The sequence below is a fragment of the Leuciscus leuciscus genome, assembly GCF_965113295.1.
Source record: "Leuciscus leuciscus genome assembly, chromosome: 13".
Lineage (NCBI taxonomy): Eukaryota > Metazoa > Chordata > Actinopteri > Cypriniformes > Leuciscidae > Leuciscus > Leuciscus leuciscus.
Genome location: NC_138737.1, coordinates 11370006 through 11385859, shown reverse-complemented (window position 1 = coordinate 11385859; position 15854 = coordinate 11370006). Strand labels below are relative to the sequence as shown.

The 15854-nt window shown below is 37.4% G+C and overlaps 1 protein-coding gene across 1 annotated transcript in view; it reads right to left on the bottom strand.

Moving 5' to 3' along the window:
* notch2 (notch receptor 2) overlaps nucleotides 1–15854 on the bottom strand; it is a 53818-nt gene that overhangs the window by 23715 nt on the left and 14249 nt on the right. The window contains exon 2 of the mRNA XM_082189055.1: nucleotides 13536–13617. Coding sequence (XP_082045181.1) covers nucleotides 13536–13617 — 82 coding nt within the window. The remainder of the gene's footprint in view (nucleotides 1–13535; nucleotides 13618–15854) is intronic.

The window sequence follows — 15854 nt, the reverse complement described above, 5'->3', positions numbered from 1 at the left end:
ACGCAGGTTCTAATGCTCATGTCGGGACCAAAAGTGATTAAAAAAATACGCGGAGAACATTCCGAAAATTAAATATAAACTCAAATATATATAAAAAATGTTTTAAATCGAGCTATTAGTATTATTCTTATCCGTATCCGTGTAATGATCAGCTGTTAAACGGGTCTTTCTGCAACCACGATGCGCGCATCCTGGATGTTTACAAACCTATAATTGGTCTATAAACAAGCTTAATTGTTATATGCTAGTTTGACCTGACATAAAAGAAAACTGAAAAGTTTTGTGTAGGCTTTAAAATACTCCATTACCATGCTCATCTTCCAAATGGACATTTCTCTGAACCTGAATATTTAATTATTAATATTAATATTTAATATTATTATGAAAATACAATTAGTTTGTTTTCCGCTCCAGATTTACACTTTTAAAAATAATATAATTGTTACATGACAGTAATTTAAACATAGCTTTTGTAAATTATAAAGCAAAATATTAAATGAGAAAAAAAAAGGTAAACGACTAGTATTTCCAAGTCTACTAGCAGCAACAGTATCGCTTAATCGACTAGTCAAATCTCGCACATCCCTGGTTCAGACCACAATCTCTATTCTGAAAGGTTGCATTATAGCCCTGGTTTTAAACATAATAAATGCACTTTTGTTACTTTATTTATGACAGTAATGGTGATTTATATACACAAACGTCCAAACCAAACGTCTACAAAATAATGGCTCTGGCAGCTAAACTCATCTATAGGTTTCTTTGTTATCCTTCATGCTTTTCACTCTCCCTTCCTCTGTCTCCACCTCTTTCTCGCTCTTTCTCCCGAGGTGTCAGATTTCTACAGATGGTTCATATTAGCGCTCCTCTCTCTCTGGCTCACTGACCTCTTCATGTCCCATCCACGAGGCCTGGGGTGATTGGGTGGGGGAAAAAACTCTTTCTAGCTCATAATTCTACGAGGCACATCATCAAGAATTTGATTTCAACCCACTCACTTCCTCATGCAAAAATGTCACCTTGGAGTTTGTCCCCCCACCCCCACGGTACTGAGATTATCTCATTTAAACCAGCCGAGGGTCAAATGGGTTTCACCAAGAGCGGGTGAAATTTTACATTTTCACCCCATACACAAAAGGCAACTAAAAAAGCTCCTTCTAATCCTTTCTCCTTTCTTTCTTGAGGAAGAGAGGCCATATTTATAGAAGCAGTCGGCCCTCCTCTACATCCTTGGCTTTCTCTAATTTTCGCTAGAAAGCCGAACGACCACAGAAAAAACAGAGGGAAAAAGAGTGGAGGCTGGGGGAGGGGTGCAAAATGAAAAGAGTAACACAGACAGGGAGGGCTGAACCACAGAAAGAAAGAAAGAAAGAAAGAAAGAAAGAAAGAAAGAAAGAAAGAAAGAAAGAAAGAAAGAAAGAAAGAAAGAAAGAAAGAAAGAAAGAAAGAAAGAAAAACAAGTAAAAATAAAAAGTAAAAGTAAAAGCTAGTTTTGTTTCTCCTTTCTCCATTTTTTTTAAAAATCAACAAAAAAACAGGAGGGCAGAAAGAGGGCAGGGTGGAGTAGGCAGAAGTGCTGTGGTAAGACTGAGCGTGACTTCGAGAACATGTGCTATAAATCTGATCTGAAAACAGCATGTCTCACTGAATCGAAGGTTCTTTACTCTTTATATACTCCTCCTTAATATACTCTTCCTCTCTCGCTCTTTCTTTTCCTGCTCTCTTCTATGGTCTCTTTTTTTCACTTCACTCAGTTACTGTACCATTTTTGTCTGTGCTTTGATGAAAAGCTTCATTGTTCTAGTGTAAAGTCTAAGCTCCAAAACACACACTGAACAAATCTAGACTTAACAAAACTTGGCAGTACAAATCCACAGCTGCCATGGGCAAAGAACACAAATTAAATTTTAATGTAATATATAAATAAGTATGTTAATGTTAAAAACTATAATAATAAATTAAAAAAACATAAGATAATTTTTTTTTAAATATCTAAATATTTAAAAATAAAAAATATATATGACATTTAAAACATTAAATATCTTAAAAGTTAATAAGAAATTTTGCAAAACTAGTTTATAAAAAAAAAAAACATGAGTTAGGACAGAACTAATGTATCATGCTAAATGCATCAAAAAAAAAAAAAAGATGTTTCACAGCGGTTTCCCCAAAATAAAGATAATTATCAGCAATTACCCAGAAGTCTTTGTTCTAGATGACAGGAAAGGTGGTCTTTATACATCCCCTGGAGGTTATGGGGTCAACAACACACCCATGTACACAACGATGGCTTTACCAAAAAGAGCTGACTAACCATCATTAGTTTAACAGATGGAAACATTTAACACAGGGGCGTAACCTGTGTAACCCCAATAATTATACCATGGTTAATGGAAACATATAGAATTGGGCTATTAATTAATTATATACATCGCATGTTCTCAGCTTTTATACGCGCTAAGTTCCCGTCCGAACCGAATGTACCAATTGTCAGAATGGTCAAAATGAACTAAACCTGGTTCATTTAATTGCGCATTCGTAGCGCATGAATCACTGTATACTGTGCACACGCTCACCAGCGAGCTCCAAGATTTGACGAGCTGTTCCTATATATTTGTATTACAACTGTGGCATGTTGTAGCTATAGTTTCTAAATGTGTAGGTTTTCATAACAAATGTTAACAATTTCAACATAAGAAAATGATGAGTAAAGCTAGTCTGACTGCCCATGGCACTCTGAAGTAGAAAATTATGTCAAACTGATAAGGTTCCACATGCTTAAATAATATAAAATACATCAAATATCCTATGTAAACAAGTAATTGTTAACTAGGCTATGGGCCCTATTTTAACCATCTGAAACGCAAGTGTCAAGCGCAAAGCGCAAGTAACTTTGTGGGCGGGTCTCGGCGCTGTTGCTATTTTCCCGGCGGGATAAATGACTCTTGCGCCAGGCGCAAATCTAAAATGGGTTGGTCTGAAGTAGCTTCATTATTCATAGGTGTGGTTTGGGCGTAACGTGAAATAAACCAATCAGAGCGACATCTCACATTCCCTTTAAGAGCAGACGCGCTTTTTCCATTGCGGATTGCTATTGTAACGGCGGATTTGCCAGACGCGCGCAAGGAACGGTTCACAGCCAAGGAGAGCAACGCTCTCGTCACGGCCGTAAAAGAGAGAAGTTACATTGAAATGGAGAAACCCAACCAAATTAACTTCGGTTAAACAGGCGTATGATAATTTGGGTAAATGTGTAAGCTAGATGTATGCTTTTATAATAAATCTATCTATCTATCTATCTATCTATCTAACTATCTATATATCTATCTATCTATCGTAATAATGTATGATTTGCAAAAATGAAAACTGCTGCTTCTGAGTAGATGAGAGAATCAAAGTGTATGCGCGTTGTGCACACGCTACATTGATTATGGCCAAGCATGCGCCCTTAAAATAGCATATGAATAACATGCGCAACGCGCCACTGACTTAAAACAATTTTTTCCTGGTTAGTGGCGCAATTGTTTTCTAAACCATCAAAATAGCACGCCTCCTTTTTTGCGCTGAACCGCCCAGGGAGCGCAAGTTCATTCCCTAGTTTAGCGACGTGCTTCTGTGGAGGGAAAAGCGCGCTTTGCGCGGGTGCAAAATAGGAATGATACATGCGTCGGTGTACAAAGTCAATTGCGCTGGGTGCAAGATAGGGCCCTATTACTTTATTGCAGTTATGTTATCAAACAACTTTGCATGTGTGGATACCACAAAAGATAATTTTCCAAAAATAAATAAACAAACAAACAAATAAGTGCATACACGCAGAAGCATGCCCTGGGACCTCACTAAAACGGTTAAAACTTCAATCCCCCAATGTTCAAACCAAACCTACGCCCTTGATTTGACATGCCAATTTTAGAAAGTCATGTGACCTCCAAACATATGCAAATATTTTAATCTTATTGGTTTGTTCGCTGAGTAGCTGAAGAGAATGCAAATGTTTGTTTCATATTTCAATAACAGCAATCACCAGATATCCATGGATGAAAAACTCCTACACTATACTTTCCAAGAATCTTCATGCAATGGAATGCTAACACGCTCTAACTCTCAGAGTAGTTAGTTAGTTAATTGCTTGCCATTTACCAGAGGGCTCTCATTCCATGAGCCTCGTGGTGCTGTAATTGTAGGGCCAGTTTCCCCTGGAGCAAAGTAGGGTTAAGTACCGTTCTCAAGGACAAAATGCTGATAAGGTCCCTGCTCAGGATTGAACTCACAACCTTTGTGTCAGAAACCCAGATTCTTAATCATTATAGATCTCCCTCTTCCCCAGTACAACAGTTAGGAAAAACTATAAAAAGTCAGAGAAATCACAGTCAAACCTGTAAGTTGAGTAACCCAAAACCTCAGCAATGTTAACACCCCAAATTAAATGTGTGGGTATGTGTGTTTGTGTGTGTCATTGTTCTCATAATCATGTCATCTTTCTGTCACTCAGCTCTACTTGTCAGCATGGTGTATCGTGGGTTTAGAGCCTGGTTGCCACATTTCTCACTATTGTGCGAGGCCTCCAGTGATAGGAAACATTTGTGAGAATTTGTGAGAATGTTTTCAATACACTCAGGTTCGGTTTGACATGGGACCGCCCCTTCTGTTCTACAGCAGTTGTTCGCTTATATTAGTTGGCAAGGATGAGAAACTTTCTCTCATGATGAAGTGTTTCATACCAGAGTGTGATTCAAACACACTTTCACACTTACAGAGATCGTGAGGCCTCAGACTACAGGAAATCAAACTTTACTTAATAAGCTTAGTAGCAGTCTGTGCAAAAAGACGAGAGAAAGAAAGAGGTAGCATGTTTACTGTGTGATAAAATGCATTTTTTTATATAAATGAGTTCATGTGGATATTTGGGATAAGGCAGAAAGTATAAACGACATACAAACTGTTTAACTGCATCTGTAGCTCAAGTGGTAAACAAGGCGCTGGTAATGCTGCAAAGTTTCTCTGGATCAAAGTGTCGGCCAAATGAATAAATATAATTGTAAACTATAAGTTCATGTGTACAAGTTTACTCAGCTATACTTAGGGGACAAAATTGTTCTCAGAAGTCACACAAAACTGTCAAAAGCTGCGTTTACACTGGCACAAAAAATCTGATCTTTTACTCACATCTGACATAGATCGGAGTATGTTGCACATGTGTAAACACAAAAATCCGCATGAGATCCGATCTGAGCCACTTCCAAATGTGGTTTTAAATCAGATGCATATCTGATATCTGGACATCCGACCTACGTCTAAACAAGCATATCCGATTCCCCTTTGAATTCCAAGCCACCACAAGGCGAGGACAACACGTTTATTCACAAAGATAGCTTTTTAATGTTGTATTATGAGGTAGACATGCCTGTATGCGCTCACTCACAGCTTTTTATTGAGGTGGGAACTTTATATCTTTGTAGAGAAAAGAAATTGCGTGAACACCGAAAAATTCAGGAGCTGGTTTATAACCTCTGCCCTTTTATGACTTTTATGAATAAAACAGCTTCACTACTGAAAGCTACATTATATTTCTCAGCAATGAGGTGATAACTTAGCTGTAATTAACACAAAAAGCTTCACTATTAGGTTACTCACTCGCGTACATTCGTGCGCTCTCTCGCTCACTCGCTGTCTCTCTCTGGTTAATACATTCGAATTCATTAAAAATATCTATATTAAAGGGCTACTTTATTTCCCTTCAGAATTCCAGATCTGAGCTGTAGATAAACGGAAAAAAATTCCGGACTAGGCTATCTGTTCCGTCAGATTTTGCGCTACAAAACAGTCATGAGTCATGACAGCTGTTATCTTGTCCATGCTGGCAAATAATCATGACCACCTGACATGAATTATGTAAATAATTTTAATAGCACGGCCATTCAAAACCAGGGTCCACAATGTGCGTAGTCAAAAGATCACCGTAAATCATTTTGGGCAGGAATTAATGTAAACACAGATATCGGATACTAGTCCTGTCTAAATTTAATGTAAACAGGCGGGCCAAAAAATCGGATATGGTCAAAAGATCGGATCTGTGCATTAAGACTTGCAGTGTAAATGCAGCCAAAACTTCCCTTAAAGGACACCCTAAAAGATAAAAGATGTTTTGTTTTTTACTTCAGACGACAATTTTTTTAAATGTATTAATTATTATTATAATAATTATTTCAGATTTGCATTACTAAGCCAAAACATAATTTTTTTGTTCTTTCTTCCTAAAAAATTGCTCTTTTTAGCAAAAAATTATAATTCTGTAATGTCAATAATTTGCATTTAATCTCATAACAGGATTAAAGGGTTAGTTCACCCAAAAATGAAAATTCTGTCAGTAATTACTCACCCTCATGTTGTTCTAACCCCGTAAGACATTTGTTCATCTTCGGAACACAAATTAAGATATTTTTGATGAAATCTGACAGCTGGATCACTTCTCCATTGGCTTCTAAGGGACTGAAACTTGCTGGCCCAGAAAAGTTATTAAAGAGATCGTTAATATAGTCCAAGTGACTACACTGGCTCAATCTTAAGTATATCAAGCGACGAGAATACTTTTTGTGCGCAAAAAAAACTAAAATAACTACTTTATTCCACTATTCATTTCATTCTCTCTCTGTGCCTCGAGTTGGTTCACGTAGTGTTTTTGCGCAGCGCGTCTGTGTTACACGTCACCACGTAGGCTCACTATTGGCCGACGCTGGTCATGTGTGTAATGCCTGTGACGTACAACACAGACGCGCTGCGCAAAAACACTACGTGAACCAACTCGAGGCCCAGAGAGAAGGAAATGAATAGTGGAATAAAGTCGTTTTTTTTTTTTTTTTTTTTTTTGCACAAAAAGTATTCTCGGCCAGCAAGTTCCAGTCCCTTAGAAGCCTATGGAGAAGTGATATCTTAATTTGTGTTCCAAAGATGAACGAATGTCTTACGGGGTTGGAACAACATGAGGGTGAGTAATTACTGACAGAATTTTCATTTTTGAGTGAACTAACCCTTTAATAGTGCAAATCTGCAGTAATTTAAACAAATTTAACACAAACTTGCCTTACATTTAACATTGTAACAAAAATGTTTCTGTCATTGTCGTCTGATGGTCTTCAAATTTTTGTTTGTATACAAATAAAATATTCTATACTTTCAATTCAATTTCCGCCATACATAAAGCAAACATTTTGTCAAACATCCAAGACATTAAAAGAAAATCATATTCAACAAAAAATAGAAGCACATTGTAACCCAGGCCAGGTATTCAAATTTTAAAAACACTGATATTGTACTGAACTTATATAAAAACAAATACAAACAAAAAGTTTACGCTATGTCCTCACTTAGCTAGCTAAACGTGTGCGCAGGGGTGTTTGAGTAAATCACAGCCTCTGCTTGCCACTCTTCACACACAGCTGAGTTGTTGACTTTAGCTTGAGTGTTATATACAGCATTGGGTACATGTTCCTGAAGCACCTACACTCTCTCTCTCTTTCTGTCTCTCTTTTATGACTAGCACTTCTGGTTGGCAGATGCTCTTCTTGAGGCCATTACACTTTGAATGTGGCTTTGAAACAAATCAGCCCAGCCTGTAGGCACATAGAGAGACAGAAAGAGAGAGAGGTGAAAGAAGGACAGGGATGATAGGGGGTAGGATAAAAAAACAGAACAATACAGCATGTTAAGAGAAGGGATGATATTGCTCAAAGATTAAAAAAGAGAGAGAGAGATAAAGTAACAATGAAAAAAAAAGGCAAAAAAACTTGAAAAAGAGGTCATAAAGGAACAGAGGACTATGAGAGAGAGAGAGATGATTGACAGAGAGTGGTATTGACAGGGTAATCTCTCTTTCTACCTCCTCTATCTCTCACCAGCAGGCAGACACATATCCAATTTCACCCTCTTGAGCGCTAAAAGACATCTCCGTACAGCTCCTCTCTCCCTGCAGGCACATTCTACCTGTCAGATCAAACAAACGCCAAGCTGACTCCACTCTCCCTTCTGACCGAGAGGGGGAGGAATGGCTAAAGGGAGGGGGGAAGGAAGTGAGGGGTAAAAAATTAATAAGTTTGCACCCCTTACGCAGGCCAAGACAAAGAGATCTTGTTTGATGTGGAGGAGGGAAAATACGATTCTGGGCAGAGAGAGGTAGTGAGCTCAGGTATTCAAACCAATCTCACTTCTGCTCTCAAAACACACACACACACACACACACACACACACACACACACACACACACACACACACACAGCTATTCTCTTACTGCTAACTCACTCACTCTGGCTCAGATCAGTGCAGATCCATTTGCAAGTTGCAAAATCCCTGACTTGATGCAGGCCTAGAATCGTGCTTCTTTAGGGAGGAATGTGCAAAAAGACACTACCGTTCTAAAGTTTGGGGTTGGGAAGATTTTTTTTATGTTTTTCAATTGAGTCTCTTATCCTTACAAGGGCAGCACTTATTTGATTACAGTTTTTCTGAAATGCTAAAACACTAAACCTCTCTGAACCAAATTCTCAATAGCCTAAACCAATTGGTCGAATAAATCACTCTTTCTGTAAAAACAAGTTATTAAACAAGTTCAGGTAGTTAAAACACTGTTTGCAAATCTCATGCACTCTTTCTTCAAAACTCTAAACACATTTTCACTCACTAAAACACATTTCGCACTGTGATACACTTAAGTTTCAAAATGCTAAACACAGGCAGGCAAAAGTTAAACACAACTACAACACAGTTGTCATCGTTTACACACAACGACTCAAAATTGTTCACACTTATTTCTAATTATGTGGTCAAATCAATTGTACATAATACAAGTCAGTTCAGAGTCCCAAAACTGACAAAAATGTTGCACTGAATGTTGATACCAACAATGGATGGAAGCAATATAAGAGGGAGAGGAGGAAGAGCATGTGGAAGAGGTGGTGAACAAGGAGGAAGAGGATGAGGACGAGAAAGAGCAAGATCCACATTTTCCCTTTGCCTGCAGAGATGACACTGTCTGTGATGTGGACAAAGTCCTCCGGCCGGACCAAGACATGATGCAGAAGCAGAATCAATCTCTCTCACTGGCCTTGATTCTGCAGTTGCACAACTCTTCTGAGTGTACTTTACGTAACATACTTTTCATTTAGAGTTTTAGAGAGAGAAATGTGTTTTAGCAATTCAGAAAAACTGTCAAATACAGTAAAAACGAAAGAAACATTTCTTCTTATTATCAATGTTAAAAACAGTAGCACTACTTAATATTTTTGTGGAAATAGTGATATTTTTTTCAGGATTTTTTGATGAATAGAAAGTTCAAAAGAACATCATTTATTTGAAATATGAATCTTTTGTAACATTATAAAGGGCCTTTCACACTGAGCGCAATTAAAGGGATAGTTCACCCAAAAATGAAAATTCTGTCATCATTTACTCACCCTCAAGTTGTTTCAAACCTGTATGAATTTCTTTTTTCTGCTGAACACAAAAGAAGATATTTTGAAAAATGTCGGTAACCAAACAGTTGATGGACCCCAATGACTTCCATAGTAGGAAAAAAAAATACTATGGAAGTCAATGGGGTCCATCAACTGTTTGGTTACAGACATTTTTCAAAATATCTTCTTTTGTGTTCAGCAGAAACACTATCCCTTTAAGCGACACAAATGTACGACGCAATGACACTCTTGAAACGAAACAATAGATCCCTATGGAGCTATTCACACCGGGTGTGATTAATCACGGCGCGACAAAGTGCAATTTTTTTTCTGACCAGTGTGTCAATTTTTTCCCCCGTCGCCCTGCAATGAAATGGGCTATCCAATTAGATTTGAGCTTTTGATCACGTGCCTGGACCCGCTGCTGTTGCACAAATGGGCGACATCGGTGGCGCCGTTTTGAAAACCAGTGTAAACACCAAAGAAAAGTATTTCGAAGAGAGAAGAGAATGGATGTTGAGTTCTTGATTTCATTGGTGTCTGAGGACAGGTTTATTCTGACATGTTTGCTTCATATTTCTTTATACAGAATATAATTTCTATTCTTTTTAAACTGAATTATGAGATCTGATGAGCTTGAAACAAATTACAGAGCGCTGTGTATCTTCTTTCTTCTGGGTGCGCATGTATTATGAGTCAAAGAGCGCTCACTCGGTCTAGATCTGTCAATCATATTAAGTAAACATAACTCCTGCCCTTCCGGATGACAACGTCCTGTATACTTTCTCGTTCTGAGTTCCATACATAATCAACTGAGAGAAACATTTCTACAGATGAAACATGAAGCAAAATTGATATATGATTACGACAATATATGTTCTGTATCTCTGATTCTTTATCGCACTGGTTCAGTGTGAAAGGACCTTAACTGTGTGAAAAGGCATATGTGATATATCGGCCAATGCAACTATTTAAACAATGCTAAATATTCAATATAAAAATGCCAAAAAATATACCAATATATTTTTTAAATATCTGCATCGGCCAATATGTTTGTTTGTCCAACATGTTGGAAGTGGGACTTTTATTTTGACAGCACTGAGAACGACGACTCTGAGAATGGGAGCGCTGTGTGCTCAGGAAGTCTAACAATTAGGATTTTTGAACAGGCACTTGACATAACAAAAACTGTTAAAGACTGTTGCTTTTGCGTACTAACTGCTAACAATAACAGTAAGTTTCAGACTCAGTAGAGCTACTGTAAAACCTTCTCTAAGGAGTTAGATCATCTAGATAAACTTACTTATCTGCACCACTATTTCATCATGAAGGTCAGGTTTTGGCTTACTATTTTACCATCTTTATTCATACCTGATTCTTCTTTGTTCTACAGATACAGGTAATGCGCTTTAAAACTGTGGTGCTGCAGTGGAAATCCTGCAGGCTTCCTCACGTGTCTCTCTCCTACACCACGCACACTTTCAAGTGCAATGACACAGACACATATGAAACCAGACAGACACGCACATGCGCACACAAAACACACAAAAAATGACAAAGACACACAGGTGACACACAGCTTGCTTACACCCTGGCTGGAGGCTTGCAGACGCACCGGTCTAACCACTCACACACACCCTGCTCTGCCAACCTCTGTCACACTGCTCTTCCTGTACCGAGCTCACAGTGGCAGAGGGAAAAAACTGAAAAACACCTTGTTGACTTTGGTTCTCGGGTGTCACCTCACCTACACAGAATGTATTAGTAACTCCTGAGAGTACCTTGTGTCAGCCTGTTCCATTTTGAGATTGCACGCACACCCAGGCAGCCATTTCAGGTTGCTGAAAGCCTGCATTCTCGAGCAAAGTCAAGCCGAGAGATGGACTTTCAAAGCATTCAAGAACTCGAGCTGTAGAGAGTCTAAGGCTGTCGGATCCGGCGGCGACCGGTGTGCCTGATTCATGTCAGTCTGGGAAGGTCAGATTGAGGTTTTCACACCAGAAAGTTCAGTGGCAGAACCTAACAAAAACTTTGTGGAATTTTTCTAGCGCAACAAATCACAATTACGTGAATGACACTACACAGTCTTCTTTGTAGAAGAACACCTTCCCTCCTTACCCATAGGAAAGAAACATCACAAGTTTTTTGTTGAAATACATTTAGAATTAAACAAAAAAAACAATCAATTATTTTAAAAGCTATAAGTGAACTTAGACATCACAACATTATAATGCACGTTATGTAAAATGGATATTCATTTTGAAATTTTGGTAACACTAAGGTTCCATTTGTTAATATGAGGTTGTTGTTTTTTTAGATTAAGCATTAGATACATTTAATTTCAGTCAATGTTGCTAAAAACTATAACTATTAAAATATTTTTTGTTAATTGAAGAAAGGCAGAAATAAAATTAATCTAATTGATTCTAATTGAATCAGAACCGAATCACAAGCTTGTGAATCGAAATCAAATCGATTTGTGAAATTTGTGTCAATACCCAGCCCTACTAAAACAAATCTCTCCCAACTAATGCTATAAACTAAACAGGAACCCTATCATTTGGTAGGCCCTAAATTACTATAATAAAAGAGGTTAAAATGAACAACAGAGCTGAACTATTATATTCAACTGCTATTTATTTTCAGACATAATAATTACACTTATATAAAAATGAAATGAAAATGAAATGTTTGGCACATAAGGTAGGCCTAGTTTTCATAAGCACTTGTCTCCATGACAAATTTATTCAAACATACATAGGCCTAAACAATTACCAGTAAATAAGCTCCTCTGTTTTTTATAGTTAAATGAACTGTAAACATTGGATACCTTTCCTGAGGTAAATGCAACATTAAGTGACACATTGTTCACATTCTGTTTTGTTGACGTGTTTCCGCAGAAACCTCCATGAATATTTGGTAGCTATGGCAAGGATTTTCTCCACACACACCAAGCAGTGTTAACAGTGTCTTTAAAAACTACTAAAGCAGATAAACTGAAGTCTATGTGAGGTAGATGTGGAGGATTATTTGTATGAACAATCCGTGTGATAAGTCTGTGGTTTTATCATGTTTATCTGAACTTGTGCTGAAGGCCTGACTCATCCCCTTTCCTGGCAATATTTCTTGTCAAAGTCACAAGGTGTAACTTTTGGTCGCAAATTACAGACACTGGGAAATATCACTTCATTCCCTAGAAGCCAAGGAATTCCTAGCAAAAATTCAGCTTATGTCTCAAATCATTTTGAAGATTTTGTCCTTGGCATGGTGCTGAGGTAAGCTTTCTGTGCATTCCTGTCCTGATTTACCGCAAGGCTGAGCTTTACCATCAGATGTGGTTTCAATTTCTTTGTTATTTTCAAGTTGTTAAGTCTGGAGATGCAACAGTAGGAACGTACTTACTGTAACCCAAACCCAAAAGTGCAAAATATTGTCAAGGTAAGTAAGACATGCAGAATTAGTTTCCGTGGCTGTATATTGTAGGAAGAGGATTCATTCAATGATGGGAAAACAGTCCCTCTGTGTTTCACAGCCCATAGAAATGTAACACGATAGGTTTGTTAGCAAGTGTTTATTTTGGGCAAAGCAATAAATGTAACCCTCAATCATACGGCATAAAAAGCACAATTACAAGCTGCCACAAGCAGCGTTCAACAAACAACAGCAGTAAGGGAACCAGCATTTAACAGTGAAGGAAACTTGTGTGTGTGTATTTTAAACTCTGCAACCACAACAATTAGATGCATTTTACCGTTTTTCCTCTCCAACTGTTACTCGTTACTCGTAAAATACACTTTGCATAGTTTTTCCTACACTCAAGAGATGGTTTTAAATGCACCGCAAAAACACACACGCACACACAAAAAGCAATCATTAAGACCCACACTTCTCAATGTACTGTGGGAGGGCTCCAACTCTCGACAGATTTGGCAATATTAGATACTTAGGGTGATCTAATTTCATTACTGCTGTGGAGAAATGAAGTTAGGCAACACAGCTATGTGCAAAACAGTCTCGCCACTGGATTTTTCCAGTTCTCGTTGAGCCTCAAGACTGTGGAGTTTAAATCTGAGAGTCTTCCTGTCTTACCTGCAGTAGCCTGTTCCATTGTGGAAGGTGACACAGGTAGCATTGTTCACACAGGGCTTCACGGGGTCCACACACTGCAGAGCTGTCAAGAAACAAGAACACTCAAATTAATGTTTAATGTTAAATTATGTACAAATGTTTAATTTTAATATACACTACCGTTAAAAAGTTTGGGGTTAGTACGATTTTTTTGAAGAAATTAATACTTTTATTCAGCAATAAATTGATCAAAAGTGACAGTAAAGACTTTTTCTTAAATTTTTTGTCAAATAAATAATTTTCTTTAGAACATTCTACTCATCAAAGAATCTTTGGAGAAAAATCTATCACAGTTTCCACAAAGATATATAAACTGATTTCAACATTGACAATATAAGAAATGTTTCTTGAGCACCGAATCAGCATATCAGAATGATTTCAGAAGGATCATGTGACACTGAAGACAGGAGTAATGGCTGCTGAAAATTCAGCTTTGCCATCACAGGAATACATTTTAAACAAATATTAAAATAGAAAACATTTATTTTAAAATGTAAGAATATTTCTCTAATTACCAAATAATTTAACGTTTATAGACTGAACACTTTTTATGCCTTTATGCAAAGTTTAAAACTAGGCCTATTTAATGTACTTAATTTGTACTGTAATTTTGATCAAACAAATTCAGTATTAGTGAGCATAGAGACCCAAACTTCTGAACAGTTGTAAATTTTTATTCGTTGAATTGTCCATCTAATCATTGAAAGTGGTAAAGGTAAACAGATTGGTAGGGGACCGGGGTAAACATAAATAAAGCTGGAGTTGATGAGATGTTATAGGACTGATGTCCTTGTGTTGAGATTGACAGGACAACATTAAGTAGTTTTAATTTGCATAAAAGCATAAAAAGTGTTCAGTCTATAAACTTTAAATTATTTGGTATTATAAGCTTTGAACACTGACCCAATCTGACTGATATGAAACAAAGATAAAAAATATATAAAAATAATGCTAATTATATCTGATACCAAAATGATAACAGATTTAACACCGCATCCCTAATTCATACAATCAAGTGACTGTATTGCAAACTAGTTCTAAGTAAACATTTTTTTTCAAAATTCAGCTTTATGTAGTCAGGATGTTACAAAGACAGTGGCAACATTCTTCTGACGACACAAAGCAAAGGAAAAAAGCTGCTGTAGATTGTAACCACACCACTCCCTCTGATACAAACACTACAGACAGTGGAGTTGTTGGGGGAAAGAGGTGAGAGACAAAGTGGCAGCGAAAAAAGGGTGAAGAATTTTTTTTAACCCTTTTTAGGTGACGATGTGCCAAGTTCATTCAATATGGAAATTCCTAACTGATCAAAGACTTTCACTAATTTCCTCCTAAAATACAGGAAGCATCTGGACACACGTCACAGATCTGGACGTCACAGCGAAGAACATGACATATGAATATGTTTTTGTAACATAACCATACAAATTCAATCCAACAAACAAACTCATTTCAAATGTATAAACATATCCAGTTTATAACAAAGACTATGTTTAGACTTAATCTTAAAACCTTTAAACTTCTTGATTTATACATATGAAGCCAGTTTACCAGCACCTCGAGTGCATTTCTGCAAATAGAAGTGAGACCTAGCCCACACTTCCCTTTGAGACACTAGGTGGCAGGTCATATGATTTCAAAGCAGCACTGACACTAAGTAACATAGTACTACAGCTCAAGACGGGAAGTGCATTGAGCGCTAATACCGACTTCCTGTACTTTGACCGGGCCTCAAAATATCCCTGTGTGCAAAAGTGCAGAGAAAGCAAGCGAGGCCTGGGCATAAAGCCAACAGCTAAAGACGGGGCTTTACATAAATGCCCCAAAGCTCTTTAACTTTGAGCCCGGCTACATTTAGTTAATAACACCTGGAAATCTAACACTCAAAAACAGAATTTGAGACTAAACTGACAAGTCTTGAGTGCTGTGGAAAATTATCAAGAAAACTGTGTGATGAAGTCAAGACTTAAACCTGGTTTTATTGTTCATAAATCTCAGAGGAAAGAGGTGTATGAAGGTAAAAGAGTAGCAAAACTCGAGAGCACGTAGATGTGAATTTGAGAACTTGTACAATAAATATTCATACTTGTACGTGAACATTTACACTCACAGCTCCAATGTGAAAACCTGTAAAATAAAAATCTGAAGTTGAATGTTGAAATTTGCACTCGCAGACAATAGTCACAAACCTGTATTCTGAATTTGAAGCTGCAGACAATTAGTCACAAATGTGTAAAATGCCATTCACAGAAATACAATGACAGACACAAACTTGTA